General features: G+C 43.4%; 1 protein-coding gene across 2 annotated transcripts; it reads left to right on the plus strand.

Moving 5' to 3' along the window:
* The first annotated feature begins 7655 nt into the window (after positions 1 to 7655).
* pabpc4 (poly(A) binding protein, cytoplasmic 4 (inducible form)) lies at positions 7656 to 21894 on the plus strand. 2 transcript variants are annotated; one of them, XM_029688323.2, is made up of 14 exons: positions 7656 to 8307; positions 14805 to 14998; positions 15111 to 15226; positions 16743 to 16882; positions 17041 to 17135; positions 17288 to 17425; positions 17578 to 17673; positions 17783 to 18052; positions 18269 to 18359; positions 18514 to 18639; positions 18752 to 18885; positions 20829 to 20919; positions 21095 to 21225; positions 21322 to 21894. In XM_029688323.2, exons 1-14 carry the CDS (start codon positions 8112 to 8114, stop codon positions 21421 to 21423), a joined length of 1920 nt encoding a protein of 639 aa, XP_029544183.2. In that variant the 5' UTR covers positions 7656 to 8111; the 3' UTR covers positions 21424 to 21894. The 2 variants fall into 2 exon arrangements, with proteins under 2 accessions (XP_029544183.2, XP_029544184.2); XM_029688324.2 differs by having other exon boundaries at positions 18752 to 18837.
* Positions 21895 to 22296: the final 402 nt, after the last annotated feature.

Below are 22296 nucleotides of genomic sequence, written 5' to 3' on the forward strand. Positions count from 1 at the left end.
TTTAACCAGGTAGGCTAGTTGAGAACAAGTTCTCATTTGCAACTGCGACCTGGCCAAGATAAAGCATAGCAGTGTGAACAGACAACACAGAGTTACACATGGAGTAAACAATAAACAAGTCAATAACATAGTAGAAAAAAATAATCTATATACATTGTGTGCAAAAGGCATGAGGAGGTAGGCAATAAATAGGCCATAGGAGTGAATAATTACAATTTAGCAGATTAACACTGGCGTGATAAATGATCAGATGATGATGTGCAGGTAGAGATACTGGTGTGCAAAAGAGCAGAAAAGTAAATAAAATAAAAACAGTATGGGGATGAGGTAGGTAAATTGGGTGGGCTATATACCGATGGACTATGCACAGCTGCAGCGATCGGTTAGCTGCTCTGATAGCAGATGTTTAAAGTTGGTGAGGGAGATAAAAGTCTCCAACTTCAGGGATTTTTGCAATTCGTTCCAGTCGCAGGCAGCAGAGAACTGGAAGGAAAGGCGGCCAAATGAGGTTTTGGCTTTAGGGATGATCAGTGAGATACACCTGCTGGAGCGCGTGCTACGGGTGGGTGTTTCCATCGTGACCAGTGAACTGAGATAAGGCGGAGCTTTACCTAGCATAGACTTGTAGATGACCTGGAGCCAGTGGGTCTGGCGATGAACATGTAGCGAGGAACGGCCGACTAGAGCATACAGGTCGCAGTGGTGGGTGGTATAAGGTGCTTTAGTAACAAAATGGATGGCACTGTGATAAACTGCATCCAGTTTGCTGAGTAGAGTATTGGAAGCTATTTTGTAGATGACATCGCCGAAGTTGAGGATCGGTAGGATAGTCAGTTTTACTAGGGTAAGTTTTGCGGCGTGAGTGAAGGAGGCTTTGTTCCGAAATAGAAAGCCGACTCTAGATTTGATTTTGGATTGGAGATGTTTGATATGAGTCTGGAAGGAGAGTTTGCAGTCTAGCCAGACACCTATGTCACAGGGGAGAGGAGGGGGATGAATGAGCCAATTGTAAACTGGGGATTATTAGGTGACCGTGATGGTTTGAGGGCCAGATTGGGAATTTAACCAGGACACCGGGGTTAACACCCCTACTCTTACGATAAGTGCCATGGGATCTTTAATGACCTCAGAGAGTCAGGACACCCGTTTAACGTCCCATCCAAAAGACGGCACCCTACACAGGGCAGTGTCCCCAATCACTGCCCTGGGGCATTGGGATCCTACTGGCCCTCCAACACCACTTCCAGCAGCATCTGGTCTCCCATCCAGGAACTGACCAGGACCAACCCTGCTTAGCTTCAGAAGCAAGCCAGCAGTGGTACGCAGGGTGGTATGCAGCTGGAATGCTGCCGTTTACAGTATATACAAATATAGGACAAAACATACATCATGATAAGAGAGACAACACTACATAAAGAGAGACTTAAGACAACACAGCGTGGTAGCAACACAACATGACATCAACGTGGTAGCAACACATCATGGTAGCAGCACAAAACAGGGTACACACATTATTGGGCACAGACAACAGCACAAAGGGCAAGAAATTAGAGACAACAATACATCACGCAAAGCAGCCACAACTGTCAGTAAGAGTGTCCATGATTGAGTCTTTGAATGAAGAGATTGAGAAAAAACGGTCTAGTTTGATTTTTTTTTTTTTGCTGAAAAAGAGCTGATGTGAAAATATCTAATGTGATTGGTCAAAAGACCAATTTTGTGGAAGAAATAATTGGGCTGCCTGTGTAATAATAGCCTAATAACACACCAAACAATAAGGCTAGCTATTAAAAAATAAAAGATTGGTCAGAAGTCAGTGATATAGGGAAACTGGTTGACAATGACATTGGTAGAAGTTTATGCATTCTTACAGTTTTTCACAGATGGATCCAAGGACCCAGATTGTGGGCGCACAGGAGCAGGCTTTTACATTCCTGAATTTTATGTGCAGATATGTAGAAGACTAACAGATTAACTGTCTGTACTCTGTTGAAATGTTGGCAATAGTGGTTGCCCTCCAGTAGGTGGAGGACGTTCAACCTGTCAGAATTGTATTATGCTCAGATTCTCTTTCTGTATTGTGTAGTTTATCCTCTGGAAAATCTAATAGGAGTGATCTACTATTGCAAGCATTAACGCTATTAAGGAGAATCGAGAGACTGGGTGTGGAAGGGAGTGAAATTGTAGACCAGATAGGCAAAGGGGCTTTAAAACTAGATATAATTGATATTCATGCTCCACTGGGTGGAGCTGAGGCCAAATGTAAGATCAGAGCAATTTTGATAGATGTGTGGCAGAAGAGATGGGACTGAGACCAAGGGCCGGTATTTATATGCCCTCCAGAGAAATGTCGGTGGACCAAGATTCAAAGGTCAGAATAGGAAGGAAGAGGTGTTGTTTGCTCGGTTGCACCTAGGACATTGAACTCGTCATTACATCTGGTTGGCAGGCATGTAAATGGTATGTGTCTGAATTGCAGGGTCGATGAAACGGTGGAGCATGTGTTATATTGGTGTAAGTATGTTGCAGAGAGGGAAATATAGAAGTGTAGGGTTATTGATGTTGGAAGGGGATGGGGTAGGGGTTTTTAGAAGATAGTAGGGCTCTCTTTTTTTCTTATCTCCCTCAAAGCCCTCCTGAAGGATTAGCATACGTTTGTATAATGCATACATCTATATTTTAGGTAACTAATGAGTGGATACAATATATATAGGGGTGACAGGAAGCCTAGTGGGGTCGGCAGGTAGCCTAGTGGTTAGAGCGTTGGGCCAGTAACTGAAAGGTTGCTAGAACGAATCCCTGAGCTGACAGGGTAAAAATCTGTCGTTCTGCCCCTGAACAAGGCAGTTAACCCACTGTTCCTAGGCTGTCATTGTAAATAAGAATCTTAACTGACAAGACTGCTTCAAAACCTCAAAAGGACAGACAGTGTCTTCTCAGTTTCACCATGCTCACCACCGGGTCTGCGTTGCACCAAACGGCGGGCGTCACAGATACAGGGAATCTTCAATTTCAGTTACTCCACCTCAACACTTAACGCAACCCCAATAATCACTCCTTTCAAAGGCACCACGCTCCGGAGAGCAAAGCTAGTCACAGGTCTTGTTCTGAGGTGCGTGACGCGATGTGCCCGCTCCCTCTGGGCAGTCCACTTTGAGCTACCTTCACTCATTTAACAGTACTCAAATTATTTTCTACCCAGCCTGATACTACATATGGGTCAGCCAAAAGGCAGGGATCCACTTTCTCCAAGAACTTCACTTCCACTGAGCCAGAATCATCCTTTGCATGACTATAGGGGGCGAGGTTTGGACTCGGAGGTCTTCACCGCACCTGCCACCGCAGGTAATTCATTCTCATCAGGTTACATTTCTGAGCCATCAGAGACAGCAGAGTACAGTTCGTACTTGGTGCCATTCTTCCTCAACACGCATCTTCCCTCTGCACTCGGCTCTTCACCTTCTTCCTCACTGCTCATAACCACGTCTATCCGTTCACCAAGTTCATGCACCTTCATCAGCTGTCTTGTCTGGTAGAACTGATGGCCTTTCTCCAATACCCAGCTTCTGTTCCTTAGCATACTAGTCTGACTATCTCTACCCTCTCCATGCTCGCAAAACGTGGGCTACTCTGCATCTGAGAGCAGCGTCCTCCTCAGCTCAATCTTCAGATTCCTGGATCTTGGTGCATTTCCAATGGTGTCTCCGAGGCTGTCGGTCCGCCTGACAGTCGAAACGTTCACTATCTCACCCCTCTCTCATACTCCCAAAAATACTCTCGCTTGAAAAATTAGAACAAAGCGGAAATATTACTGTTGTATGTCTCTCTTGACCCACAGTAGCAACAACATAGAAACACTTACTAAATCAAGTAATCTGTCATTAATTTATACATTTTTCCAGAGGTCATAGTCGCACAAACTTACATCAAGCTAAGATGTTTGGTGCAGTATTTCTCAAGTTTAAAAAATCTACATGAAAACTAGTCTTCTCTTGTTGAATGACAACAAACACTTCGGGCCGGTTTCACAGATAGGGTTTAGATTAAGTCAGGAGTAGGCCTTAATGTGTACTAGTTAAACTAGGGCATTTAAGTCGTTTTCATGAACGTGGCTTAAATTTGGCTTAGTTAGTCTGAGACTATGGAGTCCTGGAGTAAGGTAAGTAAGCCTAAATGAGAACACCGGGTTAATTCTGTGTAACCGATGTGAAATGGCTAGCTAGTTAGCGGGGTGCGAGCTAATATCGTATCAATCGGTGACGTCACTCGCTCTGAGACCATGAAGTAGTTGTTCACCTTGCTCTGCAAGGGCCGTGGCTTTTGTGGAGCGGTGGGTAACGATGCTTCGAGGGTGGCTGTTGTCGATGTGTGTAGAGGGTTCCTGGTTCAAGCCCAGGTAAGGGCGAGGAGAGGGACGGAAGCTATACACCTGATTAGGTTATGTATGAGCACATGCTGTTCATGCTGTTATGTATGAGCACATGCAAACGTTTGTTTGCAGACCACCATGATATCATAGAAGTTTCCATTACCCATGTAGGCCGAATATTCTCATGAATACATTGGTTACGGCTAGATCTGAAATAATTGGATGGTGAAACTTGCTAGCTAACCAGAAAAGCAAAGCGATGCACTTCAGGCATTCTAAGTCTTCTAAGTCTTTGTCCTGCAAATAAACATTTTTTACAGTTGAAAAACATTGCAAGCAGCAAGCCTAGCCATTTAGAATGAAATGTGGAGTGAGCATTATGGTTACATAAATCATAGTCCAAAGACACTGATGCAATAGTCTAGTATCCCATTGTAGCTACATGGCACTGAGACCACCATCTGCAGGGTACAAACAGCCTGAACCAGCACCTCCCCACAATTCCCAACCAATGCATCTACCGGTACGAATCCTCTATTCATTTTAATGTGTTGACAGTTGGAGAAATTGCTTGATCTGCTCTGAAAATTTGAAAAGTATGAAAGCCAACAGTCCAATATTCTAGAACACTGCTGTGCATATACATACAGTGCATTCGGATCATATTCCGACCCCTCGACTTTCTCCACATTTTGTTACATTACAGCCTTATTCTAAAATGTACTAATTTTTCCCCCTCATCAATCTACACACAATACGCCATAATGACAAAGCAAAAACAGGTTGACATTTTTGCTAATTTATTAAAAATAAAACTGAAATAACATATTTACATAATTATTTAGACCCTTTACTCAGTACTTTGTTGAAGCACCTTTGGCAGTGATTACAGCCTCGAATCTTCTTTGGTATGACGCTTCAAGCTTGGCACACCTGTATTTGGTGAGTTTCTCCCATTCTCTCAAACTCTATCAGGTTCGATGGGGAGCATAGCTGCACAGCTATTTCCAGGTCTCTCCAGAGATGCCATCCTGCATTGTCATTGCTGAGTGCTTGGGGTCATTGTCCTGTTGGAAGGTGAACCTTCGCCCCAGACTGAGATCCTGAGGGCTCTGGAGCAGGTTTTCATCAAGGATCTCTCTGTACTTTGCTCCGTTCATCTTTCCCTCAATCCTGACTAGTCTCCCAGAACCTGCCGCTGAAAAACATCCACACAGCCAGGGTTGGGGTGTAACGGATTACATGTATTACGTTACATGTAAGGGATTGCAAATAATGGTAACTGTAATCTGTTATATTACCAGCAAAAATATTGTAATCAGATTAGACACTTTTGAAAAACTAGATTACTTCAAGGATTACTTTGAAATTCAGAAAGGATGTTAGATTTTCTTTGACACTTCTCTGTTCTCAATGACATTCAAATCATAATTGAAAACAGGCGAAAGTTTAAGTTCGTTCCACCTGATCGAGTCTGACCACAAGTCAGAGAGCACTATGATGACACACCAAATGTGTTTGATGGATTGCGGGAAAAGCGTAGGAGTGCGCTTTTGTAGGCTACAGTCCAAACTATGTCTTCCAATGATGCGACTGCTGTAGGTAACCTAAGATGATCCAACTTGAATAAACACTCAGAGGTAAGGAAGACAGGTGTCGTCTACGGCGATACAGATATAACTTAATGATATCCACTTAGCGCATTGATGTGAATCAGCATTATGTTGCCACCACAATGCTTCACCGTAGGGATGGTGCCAGGTTTCCTCCAGACGTGACACTTGGCATTCAGGCCAGAGTTCAATCTTAGTTTCATCAGACCAGAGGATCTTGTTTATAATTGTGAGTCCTTTAGGTGCCTTTTGGCAAACTCCAGTGGGCTGTCATGTGCCTTTTCTCATGGTCTGGCCACTCTACCATATAGGCCTGATTGGTGTTGTGCTGCAGAGATGGTTGTCCTTCTGGAAGGTTCTCCCATCTCCACAGAGGAACTCTGGAGCTCTGTCCGAGTGATCATTGGGCTCTTGGTCACCTCCCTGACCAAGGCCCTTCTCCCCCGATTTCTCAGTTTAGCCGGGCAGCCAGCTCTAGGAAGAGTCTTGGTGGTTCTAAACTTCTTCCATTTAAAAATTATGGAGGTCACTATGTTCTTGGGGACCTGCAATGCTACAGACATTTTTTAGTACCCTTCCCCAGATCTGTGCCTCGACACAATCGTGTCTCAGAGCTCTACGGACAATTCCTTCGACCTCATGGCTTGGTTTTTGTTCTGACATGCGCTGTCAACTGTGGGACCTTATATAGACATGCATGCGCCCTTCCAAATAACATCCAATCAATTGAATTGACCACAGGTGGACTCCAATCAAGTTGTGTAAACATCTTCAAGGATAATCAATGGAAACCGGATGCACCTGAGCTCAATTTCGAGTCCCATAGCAAAGGGTCTGAATACCTACGTAAATAAGGTATTTCTGTTTTTTTTTTACATTTCCAAACACTTCTAAAAACCTGTTTTCGCTTTGTTATTATTGGGTATTGTGTGTAGATTGAGGATTTTTATTTATTTAATCCATTTTAGAATAAGGATGTAACTTAACAAAATGTGGAAAAAGTCAAGGTGTCTGAATCCTTTCTGAATGCACTAAGTATATTTTAAACCAAATACTTTTAGACTTTAACTCAAGTAGAAATTTGAAATTTTAACTCAAGTAGAATTATGAAAATTGAGTACTTTTTCCACCACTAATAGAGTGAGACGCCCTCTGTGTGATAATACCCGTAATTCCGTTTTTCATCAGTTTGAAGTCATTCCATCAAAACAATGAGGTAAATATATATATAATATTAATTTTTTTGTCGTTTAGAAAAAGTTGTAGATATAATCACACTTGACCAAATAAATCGTCCTCAACTAATCAAATGCTCCTTACATAAAAATTACATTTTATTTAAAAAATGTTTTGTCAACTGCAGCCATTTTCCATCAGTTTATTACCATAAGCATGACCATCCTCCACCTAAAAATAAAATGTTAAAAATATCCTATCTTTTTTTCAGCAATTAGACATTGATCTTAGGTGGGTAGTTTTACCCCACGTTACCCTACACATGTCGTACTGATTTTTGGGGGGGTTTAATAAACCTGGTCAATGGCAAAAAACTGTGGTCACTCCCAGATGTCGCTGTAGGGATTTGTGTTGAGTAGTTGTGACGGAACACCCGCCGCGCTCCCTTTTACAACGCATGCTCAGTTTTTTTCCTATCACACGTTTGACCCTGTCTATTTCTTCTGCGCACTGCGCTGTCTATATAGTGCCCATGCAGTCTCTTTCCCCAGCAACAAAACAACCGTGAGTGTAACTCACCGTTCTTTAACAACTTTAAAAATATAAAAAAACATCAAATTCATAAAATTAAAAAAATAAGTAGCTGTCGTAATCTAAAACATATTTTAAATCGCAAAACATTATTTGGGGGGTTAATAATTTGGGGGCCTCGGGCTTAAACCGACGTTTAGGACAAATCGATTTTTCAGGAGAATACGCCGAAATTCCATTCTGTTTTAGCTCTCTTTTCTTTTCTCGTCAGCGAGTCGTGGAATACTTTTAGGTCAAGTCACATTTTGGTGGAAAGAGCGTCTTAGGCTCATTACGCACAGATTCTGCCCCGGTGAACAATTCTTAACAATTGTCGTGGCTAACGCGAGGGAATAATTCATACATTTTGTGCACTTCAAGAAATGAACACAGCGAATGAGGGGAGTTATCCAATGGCTTCTCTATATGTTGGCGACCTGCACCCTGATATCACTGAAGCTATGCTGTATGAGAAATTCAGCCCAGCTGGACCAGTGCTGTCTATTCGAGTATGTCGTGATATGATCACCCGACGCTCTCTGGGTTATGCCTATGTGAATTTCTCGCAACCCACGGACGGTAAGAAAAAAAGCATGCCTCAAAATCAGTGTTTGTTTACATTACGGTGAAGAGTTGATTTGATCTTTGATTTGAGCATGTTGTCCGTGTTATTCTGTGCATCTGTCTAATAGGATACAATGTAAAGCACATATTGCTTTTATAGAGTATCAATTGTTATGATTTCCCGTTAGAAAGTACACAATATATACCAAAGTTTAGACACCCCATCAAATTAGTGGTTTCGGCTATTTGAGCCATACCCGTTGCAGAAAGGTGTATAAAATCGAACACACTGCCATGCAATGTCCATAGACAAACATTGGCAGTAGAGACTGGCCTTACTGAAGAGCTCAGTGACTTTCAACATGGCACCGTCATAGGATGCCACCTTTTCAACAAGTTAGTAAACCTCTGCCCTGCTAGAGCTGCCCCAGTGAACTTAAGTGCTGTTATTGTGAAGTGGATAGTCTAGGAACATCAACGTCTCATACGCAAAGTGGTAGGCCACACAAGCTCACAACAGGTCCCCGGTTGTAACACTCACTACAGAGTTCCAAACTGCCTCTGGAAGCAACGTCAGCACAATAATTGTTTGTCGGGAGCTTCATGAAATGGGTTTCCTTTGCCGAGCAACAGCACACAAGCCTAAGATCCCTATGTGCAATGCCAAGTGTCGTTCAAGGAGAACGCTACCTGCCCTAATGCATAGTGCCAACTGTAAAGTTTGGTGGAGGAGGAATAATGGCCTGGGGCTGTTTTCATGGTTCAGGCTAGGCCCCTTAGTTCCAGTGAGGGGAAATCTTAAAGCTTCCAACTTTGTGGCAACAGTTTGGGGAAGGCCCTTTCCTGTTTAAGCATGACAATGCTCCCGTGCACAAAATGAGGTCCATACAGAAATGGTTTGTTGAGATCGGCGTGGAAGAACTTAACTGGCCTACACAGAGCCCTGATCTCAACCCCATCGAACAGCTTTGGGGTGAATTGGAACGCACACTGCGAGCCAGGCCTAATCCCCTAACATCAGTACCCGACCTCACTAATGCTCTTGTGGCTGAATGGAAGCAAGTCCCCGCAGCAATGTTCCAACATCTTGTGGATAGCCTTCCCAGAAGAGTGGAGGCTGTTATAGCAGCAAAGCGGGGACCAACTCTGTATTGATGCCCATGATTTTGGAATAAGATTTTCAATGAGCAGGTGTCCACATACTTCTGATCATATCTACATAATTCACACCTATTTTTGATCATATCTCCATCATTCACACCTATGTTACCTATATAGAGCTCTGTTGTTACCTCCCGACTCCACTACCTAGTGCAAACATACCAATACAAAGGCAATCTAAGAGGTGTAGGCTAAGCCCCAACTCTGCAATTAACTAAATTAATGGGAGAGGATAAATGTTTTCCCTCACTTTGGACTCAAGTAAACTTGCTCAGAACCATGCATGGCACAGTCAGTCTACTAAAGCATACTGTACAGACTCTCAAAACGACTTTTTGCCTTGCATGGACCAACTCCGTTGAGTGGAGAAGTACACATTTGGAATAGTATCTCTTGACCCATATAGCAATGATGGCCCACTTCTTCCATCTGACAGTGTTGGAGGATTGACCAGAATCTGCTCCAAGACTCCTGCTTTGTACATGTTGTAGCCAGGCTACTGCCTGTGTTCTGCATTTACCTTTGAATAAGTGGCGCTACAGTTTTGCTCCAGAGTACTGCTCCACACTGCCTAACCCAGGGTTTCACAAACTCTGTCCTCAGGATCCCACGTTTTGGCTTTTGCCCTAGCACTACACAGCTGATTCAAATCAACTAATCATCAAGTTTTGATAATTTGAATCATCTGTGTAGTGTTGGGGCAAAAACCAAAATGTGCACCCCTTGGGGTCTCGAGGACTGAGTTTGGGAAACGCTGGAACCCAAAGTGACCCATTTCAGCTCCTATTTAAAGGGCCACCAGGAAACTGTTCTGCAGTGAAATTAATTCCCATCACCTCCCCTGCTGCCTTACACACACACAGAGAGGAAGAAAAGGCACATCTGAACATTAACTTGTGCATTTCTCTGCTTTCTTTGGATCATGTTATGTCATGCATTTGTGTGTCACCTGAAAAGAATAAGTCTGAATAGATAGCAGGAATGTATTTGTAGAAGCAGAAACTATTCTCTGGGATGTAACACCTATTTATGGTTGGATTTCTTGAGTAATTGTTGAAGGGTCATGTAATTCACATCTCCATGTTCTTCTCTACATGTGGATCTGTAATGTTTTACTCATGTTTTAGGGGCTTACAATTTCTTTCCCAAATCCACTCCCAATTTACGCCATACAAGGGTACACACTTGAGGAATTTCCAGCATTTGCATTGGGAGTCAGTCCAAGCCCCAATCCTGTGGCTATTGTAAGAAGTCTGAAATACAACAGAATTTCATGCTTCGATATACCACTTGATTCAACAATCACTCTTCTCATTATCCAATGTAGAGTTATCATCTACAGTAGAATGCTGTATTTGTTGGTGAGCGTGACCTGGCAGGATTGAGCTATAATTTGTGTTCTATGAAGGTGTCTGTGTCTGCCGACTGTTTATGCAGTTCGGGATGTTTTCATTTTGCACCTGCCATCACTTGTCTGAGCCAGTGTAGAGAGAACCCCATGGCAATATTACCTGGAGGTTGTATTTTGATCACAAACATAATATAACGTCATGTCTCGGTTGTGAATATACAGGTTTAGACAACATCACAAACCTGTTACCAGCGCCATTGCTAACTAGCATAGCTAGTCCCATTGTTGCAAAGAGTTATGGGATATTAGAATCCCGTTATTTTAAAGGCATGGTCAATTTGACGTCTGAAGTGGCCGTACAGCGTTTACTGTGATGCATACGTCAGGGCTTTCATACTTCTTGCGCTGAGCAGAGCTATTGTGAAGTAAGTTGTCAAGGAAGTGAGTTTGTTTATACAAGACCACCCGCCCCCACCTGAGATCAACAAATCATGTCAATACGGAGCTCTCCGTATTGTTTGAACATTTGAGAGGGGCAAGGAGATGCGGTACGGCGCATGATTTGGCCTCTGCATGCCTCCCGGGGCTTCGTTATGCCGTCACACTCTCCAGACGAAGTCTCCGACTACATTGTTGGGTCAAGCATGAGTTGGCTTTTAACCTTTGTCATCTTCAACCTAGCATCATGTCAGGAAGTAAACGTCTAGTACAACTACTACCACATACACTGAACAAAAATATAAATGCCACATGTTCCCATGTTCCATGAGCTGAAATAAAAGATCCCAAAAATGTTCCATACACACAAAAAGCTTATTTCTTTAAGATTTTGTGCACAAGTTTGTTTATGTCCGTTAGGAAGAATTTCTCATTTGCTAAGATAATCCATCCACAGTTAAAGGCCACTCTACAATTTGCTGATTTGTCACACAACACATTGCCACAGATGTCTCGATGTAAAGGGAGCGTGCAATTGGCATGCTCACTACAGGAATGTCCACCAGAGCTGTTGGCATGCTCACTACAGGAATGTCCACCAGAGCTGTTGGCATGCTCACTACAGGAATGTCCACCAGAGCTGTTGCCAGAGAATTGAATGTTAATTGCTCTACCATAAGCTGTCTTCAATGTCGTTTTGGAAAATTCGTCAGTACGTCCAACCCGGCCTCACCACGCCAGCTCAGGACCTCCACATCTGGCTTCTTCACCTGCGGGATCATCTGAGACCAGTCACTCGGGCATCTGATGAAACTGTGGGTTCGCACAACTGAAGAATTTCTGCAGAAACTGTCAGAAACCGTCTCAGGGAAGCTCATCTACGTGTTCGTCATCCTTAGCAGGGTCTTGACCTGACTGCTGTTTGGCGTTGTAACCGACTTCAGTGGGCAAATGCTCACCTTCGGTGGCCACTGGCACGCTGAGGAAGTGTGTTCTTCATGGATTAATCCTGGTTTCAACTGTACTGGGCAGATGGCAGATAGCATGTGTGGGCGAGTGGTTTGCTGATGTCAACGTTGTGAACAGAGAAACCCACCTCCACCATGGGGCAATGGTATGGGCAGGCATAAGCTATGGACAACGAACACAATTGCATTTTATCGATGGCAATTTGAATGAACAGAGATACCATGACGAGATCCTGAGGCCCATTGTCGTGCCATTCATTCACCTCCATCACCTCATGTTTCAGCATGATAATGCACTGCCCCATGTTGCAAGGATCTGTACACAATTCCTGGGAGCTTAAAATGTCCCAGTTCTTCCATGGCCTGCATGTTTGGGATGCTCTGGATTGACGAGGAAGACAATCTTCCAGTTCTCACCAATATCCAGGAACTTCACACAGCCATTGAAGAGGAGAGTGGGACAACATTCCACAGGCCACAATCAACAGCCTGATCAACTCTATGCGAAGGAGATGTGTGGGAGGCAAGTGGTGCTCACACCAGATACTGACTGGTTTTTGGATCCACACCCCTACCTTTTTTCATTTTTAAGTTATCTGTGACCAACAGATACCTGTATTCCCAGTCAAGTGAAATCCATAGATTTAGGGCCTAGTGAATTTATTTAAATTAATTCAGTTCAGGTATTTCCTTTTTTATATGAACTGTAACTCAGTAACATCTTTGAAATGGTTGTGTTTTCAAATTTTTGTTCAGTGCATTTGAGAAGAGTAGTCTTCCTTCATGTGTCTGAAGTCTCTTTGGCTGACCATCTCCACTTTCAGCATGTCACCGCCGCATTTAAGTCTCAAGACCTGGTGTTGATCATCTCAACATTCTTGTTGAATGTGTCTCCCATCAATGGCAGGCAGATAATGCTCAACTCACATTCCACACCAGCACATACTCTCAGGACCCCTCTCTAAATGTCTCTCAGGCAGCCTAAATATTCCCTGCCTATAATATCTAAAACCCTATAAAGTCTCCATTTAAGGGTAATGTTTGACAGAATATATTAGGGTTGCTACCTGCCTCACCTAGAATAAAATATCCCGTTTTCAGTTTTATGACAAAATGCATTTCTAGTATATCACATTGACCTGTGAAGTTCACTTCAAGGGTTTTTTGTGTGTTACATTCAGTTCACCTCTTGTTTGATGTGTTTATCTATTTCTGCTATTCATCCATTCAGCAATCCCAGCTCCACATGGTGCAAATTTTTTTCCATCAAGGTTGGCCATGGGAACCTTCCAGAACTAGACATACAGTGAGAAACCATCACACACCATCTCTGAGCTGGTTTGTGTGAAGTACAATTGCACAGCTAACTGCTGATGCCAGCAGACGCAAGGGAGCTCTGTTTTGTTTACCGGACATGTTTAGCTCTAAAGCCCGGGTGTGTGTTGCTGTGGAGTGACTGGAACAAAGGGGAGGTCTCTGGTTTGTTTACCGGACATGTTTAGCTCTAAAGCCCGGGTGTGTGTTGCTGTGGAGTGACTGGAACAAAGGGAAGGTCTCTGGTTTGTTAACCAGACATGTTTAGCTCTAAAGCCCGGGTGTGTGTTGCTGTGGAGTGACTGGAACAAAGGGGAGGTCTCTGGTTTGTTAACCAGACATGTTTAGCTCTAAAGCCCGGGTGTGTGTTGCTGTGGAGTGACTGGAACAAAGGGGAGGTCTCTGGTTTGTTTACCGGACATGTTTAGCTCTAAAGCCCGGGTGTGTGTTGCTGTGGAGTGACTGGAACAAGGGGGAGGTCTCTGGTTTGTTTACCGGACATGTTTAGCTCTAAAGCCCGGGTGTGTGTTGCTGTGGAGTGACTGGAACAAAGGGGAGGTCTCTGGTTGGCACGTGTGCCCAGATGGACATGAGGGGACATGAGAGAGGCAGCAGGAAAATGCGAACTGGCACAACATAAATAACGATCGACAGATCTAGAAATGTAAATCGAAGTGACAGCACACTGGCAGCAAATGTAGTTTGGACAAATAAAATGAATAGTGGCTGGTATTAATTAGAACCTCTAAAAGAGAACCTGTTAAAGAATGTCACATTTTCAAGAGCCATTTGCCCCATTTGAATTATAACCGTCCATGTACAGTATGTATCCCATTGTTTATATTCATTATGAGAGTGTGCATAAATGATGACTTAGGACCAGAAGTGCCTTGCAGGCCACATGTGTCTGTGAGCGCCGTGTGCCCTCCCCTAACAGCTGGTCAGTGTGGTGGCAGGCGGGGGTCAGACTCCATAGTCACATGGTCTAGTTAGTAGTTAGGACACTCCAATAGTAGCGTGGGTTCTTTAAAACAATGTGCCTTAAACTGGGGCCAGTAGTTTTTTCTGACCACATGACCAGGAATAACTTATAGTCTTGTCCACTAGGGCACAATTTGGTGGAGTGAATGATTGGGAGGCGTACATTTGGTGTCCATGATTCGAAGTGGGCACTAAATAGCATAAACAACATGGTGTAGTGGACCCAGTGGTTGAGATGTTTTTAATGTTGTAAGTTAACACCCTGACTCTACCCTCTGACCTCTCCCCTTGCCCTCTAGCCGAGAGAGCCCTGGACACCATGAACTTTGATATGGTGAAAGGGAAGCCAATCAGAATCATGTGGTCACAGCGAGATCCCTCACTCAGGAAGTCTGGGGTGGGCAACGTGTTCATCAAGAACCTGGACAAGACCATTGATAACAAGGCCCTCTATGACACCTTCTCTGCCTTTGGGAACATCCTGTCTTGCAAAGTAAGATGGAAGTGTTTCCGGCCAGACATCTGTATGACCATGTATACACATTATGTGTATACATACTATGTAATATATTTTTTAAACGGCATACATTTTTTTTCTCAAACAGGTTGTATGTGATGAGAATGGATCCAAGGGATACGCGTTTGTGCACTTTGAAACGCAGGAAGCAGCCGACCGCGCCATCGAGAAGATGAACGGCATGCTTCTGAACGATCGCAAGGTGTGAGTGTCTGATTAACTAGGAGAGGGTGGGGAATGTTGGTTTTAAGTTTTGGCTGACTTTTCTTGGCGAATTGAATTATGGGAAATTTCAGGTCCGGAGTGACCATAATTGTACACTTGCTAACTCGATCAAAAACGAGGGCTGAGGGGCTTACGTTGCCAACTTCCCTTGCTTGGTTAATCATTTGGACCAATGACAAAGATGGCTGCGGGGATTCCCCCAAGGGCATAAGGCGAGAGTAAGTGGAGGAGGGTATGTCTTTAATGAGTTTGAAACGCAGCCCCTGTTCCTGGAGAGCTACCCTCTTGTAGGTTTTCACTCCAATCCCAGTTGTAACTAACCTGATTCAGCTTATCAATCATCTAATAATTAGAATGTGCACTAGATTAGGGTTGGAGTGAAAACTTACAGGACGGTAGCTCTCCAGGAATAGGGTTGGAGACTCCTGGTTAAGATCAATCAAGGGCAGTTAGGATGTTGATAAGGATTGTAGTAGCTCATCTGTTTACCTATACTGTGACAAGGCAAAAGACAATTCAACTTGTTAAGGGGGAAGTAAAACATTTCTGGTGATGATGATGAAGGTGAATGAGAGAACTCAAAAAGGGTTCTTTGGCCAACCCCATAGGTATAGGAGAACCCATTTTTCAGTTCCAGGTAGAACCCTTTCGGGTTCCATGTAGAACCCTCTGGAAAGGGTTACACATGGAACCCAAAGGGGTTCTACCTGGAACCAAAAAGGCCTGTAGATAGATATAACGAGCCATGTAACACCCCACACTCAGTCCCCATAAACCATGGCTTTCTGTGTGGTTTGTTGAACTACACAACTAACAGTGAATGTTTTTTTTGCAGTGCTTACTGGAGTGCTTACTTTAACACCTCGCTTACTTTTTTGAAACCTACAAAACATGTCCACACTCTGGTCACCTCACACCCCGTGTCAGCTGAATGTCCGTCTGTACGTTTGTCCTCCCTGCCTGCCTGGCGTGTGTATGTGTCTAACCACGCTTGTGTGTTTTAGTGATGGAGCGAGTGCAGGAATGCGATACTGGAGCACGGATTGGGAGAGGTCTGCATAGCAAGGTAAAGTCTGAGGTGAGGAAGATGATCCAACAAGCTCGTTTGATCCTCAGCTTTCCTCTTTATGAACCTCTGTCCCTCCATCCTTCAGGTCTTGGACCAGGAAATGGCATTGTTTGTGTGCTGTGTTCTGGGTGGATAGCATGAATGCTCTGTTTTCCTGATTGTGGTGCCATAAACCGTGCAAGAAGGTTGATCAATGTTGTTCCTGAGAGGTCCTTGACTGACTCAATGTGGTCTTGTCTTATACGAAGTGCTTCCTTCTATTTAGTAGTCATGTCTGGGCATCCTCAATGTCAGTGCTGGGAACACCAGCTTGAAGCCAGAAAACATGTATCTCAGATGAAAAACATGAGAGATGGATCACAGTCCCTTTCTCCCTCCTGCTCAGGACTGTTTTACAAGAGTTGTCGCTGCTCTCGCTGTGTTTAGGTTCGTTGGACGATTCAAGTCTCGGAAGGAGAGGGAGGCAGAACTGGGGGCCAAAGCAAAGGAGTTCACCAACGTCTACATCAAGAACTTTGGAGACGACATGAATGATGACAAGCTAAAGGAAATGTTTGACCAATACGGTAAGCTGCGACACAGATTAATACTGAGTTTTCTCATTAGTGGAGCCATTTAGTTTTTCACATTAGTCTTGAAATCCACCCAAGGAACCTAGACATGAACTTGCCTTTCTCCAAACTCATATACCGGAGTCATAATTATTCCCTTTTCCTCCCTGCAGGTAAAACTCTCAGTGTGAGGGTTATGGCTGACCCCAGTGGCAAATCCAGAGGTTTTGGCTTTGTGAGTTACGAGAAACACGAGGACGCTAACAAGGTAGGTATATTATACCCACATGACAACAGTTGTCAATACAAGTCGGTGGGATTTCATGGTTGGTGGAAAAATACTGAAACAATCACTCATCACATTGTTAACTTATGGGTTTACTACATATACACTGGTTGTAAGAATGAATCTCTACTCAGGCATGTGAGGAGATGAACGGTCTAGAGTTCAACGGGAAGACCGTCTTCGTGGGGCGTGCTCAGAAGAAGATGGAACGGCAGGCAGAGCTAAGGAGAAAGTTCGAGATGTTGAAACAGGAGAGGATCAGCCGTTACCAGGTCAGTCGCCTCCTCTGGCACCACTATGTCTAATAGAACACTGATAAGAAACAAATGCCATCATTCAACCTGACATTGTTTCATAGTACCCACCCATTAGACAACAAGCCAGGCTGAGTATGTGTGTGGGTCATGACTATTTCTGGTTTCAGGGCGTTAACCTTTACATTAAAAACTTGGACGACACCATTGACGACGAGAAACTGCGAAAGGAGTTTACACCATTCGGGTCCATCACCAGTGCCAAGGTGAGAGAGTTTAGCAGAGGTCAATGTGGTACAACAACAATGACCCCTTTTTAGTTTTGTATTTGGAGCATGTTATCCAGAAAAACACAACTGACTTCTCTCAATGCAGGTGATGTTGGAGGAGGGGCGGTCCAAGGGCTTTGGGTTTGTCTGCTTCTCCTCTCCTGAGGAGGCCACCAAGGCTGTGACTGAGATGAATGGGCGCATCGTGGGCTCCAAGCCAATCTACGTGGCCTTGGCTCAGCGCAAAGAAGAGCGCAAAGCCCACCTCACTAACCAGTATGTGCAGCGCATCGCTGGCATGAGGGCCATGCCAGCCAACGCCATCATCAACCAGTTCCAGCCCGCCAGCGGATACTTCATGCCTGCAGTGCCACAGGTTAGTGTTGAAAGGAGAGCGGGTTCAAATGGGTTTGAAAGTTGTGTGCTTGGAAATGCCCTTCACAACAGCCATGTCAGGGTTCTGCCAGTTGATATGATAGACTGCTGTGCAAATGCCAGTGAGAATCAGTATTTTTTTTATGTAGACTAAGATTGAGAACTTGAATGTTGTGCAACGTGTGTGTGTGTGTGTGTGTGTGTGTGTGCACGTCAGGCCCAGAACAGGACCACCTACTATGCACCCAATCAGCTGGCCCAGATGAGGCACAACCCCCGCTGGCAGCAGCAGGGTGGCAGAGGCCAAGGTGAGGGTTAGAGATGACATACACAATGACAATCTATCATGAGTTGTATATCCAGGCGATGTTTATTTAAGTACTACATGTCCTGGTGACATACTGTATTATGGGGACTTTAACTTCTGTCTAATAATAACCCTGCCTCCACCTTCCTTCCTAGGTGGGTTCCAGGGAATGCCCAACTCCCTGCGCCAGCCTGGTCCACGTGCCAACCCGAGACACCTGACTCCCAATGCCAGCGCCCAGGGCCCCCGAAGCATGGGCCCTTCTGGAGCTCAGAGAATTGGTAAGTCTGGATTGCCTCAGTACTTCTGATTACAATTGACATTGTCGAAATAATACCTCATCAAACTTCATATGCTTGGCTCATACATACTTTGTTTAATCCCTACCATTAGGAATTGCTGGCCAGGCCATGGGTCCTCATCCCTCCATGGGAGTCCCCGCCCCTCGGGCCATGACGTCCTACAAGTACACCACAAACGTACGCAACACTAACCCCCAGGTGGTGCACCCTATCGCCTCACAGCAGGTAAAACTCACTAACCTGGCGATAGGTAGCTTAGCGGTTAGAGCGTAAGGCCAGTAACCGAAAGGATGCTGGTTCAAATACCCGAGCCGACAAGGTGAAAAGTCTCCTTGAGCAAGGCACTTAACCCATGGCTGACCCTGTAAAACAACACATTTAACTGCACCTATCTGTTGTAGGTAACCATGAAACGCATATACAGTAGAAGTCGGAAGTTTACATGCACTTAGGTTGGAGTCATTAAAACTAGTTTTTCAACCACTTCACAAATGTCTTCACAAACAATAGTTTTGGCAAGTCGGTTAGGACATCTACTTCGTGCATGACACAAGTAATTTTTCCAACAATTGTTTACACAGATTATTTCACTTATAATTCACTGTATCACAATTCTAGTGGGTCAGAAATGTACATGCACTAAGTTGACTGTGCCTTTAAACATCTTGGAAAATTCCAGGAAATGATGTCATGGCTTTAGACGCTTCTGATAGGCTAATTTATATCATTTGAGACAATTGAAGGTGTACCTGTGGCTGTATTTCAAGGCCTACCTTCAAACTCCGTGCTTCTTTGCTTGATATCACGGGAAACTCAAAAGAAATCAGCCAAGACCTCAGAAAAAAAATTGTCTGGTTCATCCTTGGGAGCAATTTCCAAACACCTGAAGATACCGCGCTCATCTGTACAAACAATGGTACACAAGTATAAACACCATAGGACCACGCAGCCGTCATACCGCTCAGGAAGGAGACTCGTTCTGTCTCCTAGAGATTAACGTACTTTGATCCGAAAAGTGCAAATCAATCCCAGAACAACAGCAAAGGACCTTGTGAAGATGCTGGAGGAAACGGGTACAAAGTATCTATATCCACAGTAAAACGAGTCCTATATCGACATATATCGATCAGCAAGGAAGAAGCCACTGCTCCAAAACTGCCATAAAACAGCCAGACTACTGTTTGCAACTGCACATGGGGACGAATATCGTACTTTTTGGAGAAATGTTCTCTGGTCTGATGAAACAAAAATAGAACTGTTTGGCCATAATGACCATTGTTATGTTTGGAGGGAAAAGGGGGAGGCTTGCAAGCCAAAGAACACCTGGAGGTGCTTTCTCAAAATAGATGGCAGAACTGAAAAAGCGTGTACAAGCAAGGAGGCCTACAAACCCGACTCCGTTACACCAGCTCTATCAGTTGGAATGGGCCAAAATTCACCCAATTTATTGTGGGAGGCTATCAGAAATGTTTGACCCAAGATAAACAAAGGCAATGCTACCAAATACTAATTGAGTGTATGTAAACTTCTGACTCACTGGGAATGTGATGAAAGCTGAAGTCATTCTCTACTATTATTCTGACATTTCACATTCTTAAAATAAAGTGGTGATCCTAACTGACCCAAGATGGAATTTTTACTAGGATTAAATGTCAGGAATTGTGAAAAACTGCGTTTAAATGCATTTGGCTATGGTGTATGTAAACTTCTGACTTCAACTGTATACATACATGCATACGTAATACAAGTCAACATTTTGGACACCTACTCATTGAAGGGTTTTTTCTATATTTGTACTATTTTCTACATTGTAGAATAATAGTGAAGACATAAACTATTAAATAACACATGTAATCATGTAGTAACAAGTGTTCAACAAATCTAAATATATTTTGTTTGTTTATGTTTTTTATGTCATCAAAGGCAAAGGGTGGCTACTTTGAAGAATCTCAAATAAACAAAAACAACATATATTTTATAACACTTTCTTGGGTACTACATGATTCCATGTGTTATTTCATAGTTTTGATGTCTTCACTATTATTCTACATTGTAAAAAATAAAGAAAAATCCTTGAATGAGTAGGTGTGTCCAAACTTTTGACTGGTACTGTATATTCATCACTGCTCTGTTTTTAAACTCTTTGTGGCCTGTCTTTCTATTCTCAGTCTCAACTAGCTGTAGATGTGCAGGGTCAGGAGCCTCTCACAGCCTCTGTGCTGGCTGCTGCACCGCCTCAGGAGCAGAAGCAGATGCTTGGTGAGTGAGTGAGTGCTGGAACAGATTGGCGGTGTGTCATATTGTTCCTTGGAAGTTCTAGAGTCTAGACCCTTTGGAGGGATTTTGAACATCAATGCAACAAGGTGCAATTATAAAGTATCATTTTACCTGTGAGAACCATTCTTAACCTTCCATCTCGCTCTCTCTCTCTCAGGGGAGCGCCTGTTCCCCCTGATCCAGCCCATGCACCCCAGCTTGGCAGGGAAGATCACTGGAATGCTGCTTGAGATCGACAACTCTGAGCTGCTGCACATGCTGGAGTCCAACGAATCCTTGCGCTCCAAGGTACCGGCAACAGGATAAGATCATAAGAAGGGATCTAGGAGTCATAGTTTTGTCCAAATCTCTGACGGTCTCCTATTTCACTGTGTGTTTGTGCAGGTGGAGGAGGCTGTTGCCGTGCTCCAGGCCCACCAGGCAAAGAAGGATGCCACACAGAAAGTGGGAGTCATCACTACAACCGCTGCTGCCACTACCTCCTGATGTGTAAAGACCGCTTACTAAATGTTTAAAAATAATAATAATATTTCTCATCCTATGTTTGTTTTGCTTTTTTTTTACACAGGCAACTGGGAAAAGACGGTTAGAGATTACTACATTGGTCGCAAATGCCTGGGTCTTCTACAAAATCCTATGCAAAAAATGTATTAAAAAAAGGTTATAAAGAATACATTTTAACGTACTTGAGCATTAATAAACCAAATATTACACTACTTAATTTTTCTAGTTGTGTAACAATTTTAAACTTGACCAAAAGTAATGGACTTCTTCTAAGTCCCTTTATTTTGTGGCCAGGACAGAACCTTTTTCTATAAGGAAAATGAGCTTTGCTCTTAGTTCTTTGTTTGAAAGTTTTGTTTAATGATTTGAAAAATTGGATTCCTCTATCCCATCATGTTATCATGGGTGGTTTGGTATGTTATTCTCAATAAAGGGATTAATATATCAAGTTTACCACATTGTCTGTTTTTTCTTTTCCACTATAGTTTGCATACTACCTTAGCCCCATAGTGTGTACACATTGCATTGCTCAAGTGAAGCGTTTGAAAAAATATTCAATTTTGGTCAAATTATTAATTCATTTCACAAAACCAAAGGATTATGGTACATTAAACTAGCTACCTTCGCAGACTAGGGAGCATAAAGTAAATATAATTTGGGAATTGAGGACTGAGCGCCAACAACTTGAAAAAAAAAAAGAAAAATATTCATGATTTTTGTGTCAAATTATTACATTTTTCATTTCACAGGTTCAAACCAAAGGATTATGCAAAACAGTACTATTTAGAATTAAACTAAACCAGCATTTTTACCTTCAGAGCTCAAAAGTGGATCTAGTGGATTACCTTGGTTTCT

This window comes from Oncorhynchus nerka, linkage group LG18 (genome assembly GCF_034236695.1).
Source record: "Oncorhynchus nerka isolate Pitt River linkage group LG18, Oner_Uvic_2.0, whole genome shotgun sequence".
In the NCBI taxonomy this organism is placed as follows: Eukaryota; Metazoa; Chordata; class Actinopteri; order Salmoniformes; family Salmonidae; genus Oncorhynchus; species Oncorhynchus nerka.

Bases quoted from the DNA above. Each gene is read 5' to 3' on its own strand.
- pabpc4 (XM_029688323.2), top strand. From the start codon at position 8,112: ATGAACACAGCGAATGAGGGGAGTTATCCAATGGCTTCTCTATATGTT. The intron at 20,920-21,094 runs GTGAGTGAGTGA...TCTCTCTCTCAG, and splicing joins GGAGCAGAAGCAGATGCTTG to GGGAGCGCCTGTTCCCCCTG. The intron at 21,226-21,321 runs GTACCGGCAACA...GTGTTTGTGCAG, and splicing joins ACGAATCCTTGCGCTCCAAG to GTGGAGGAGGCTGTTGCCGT.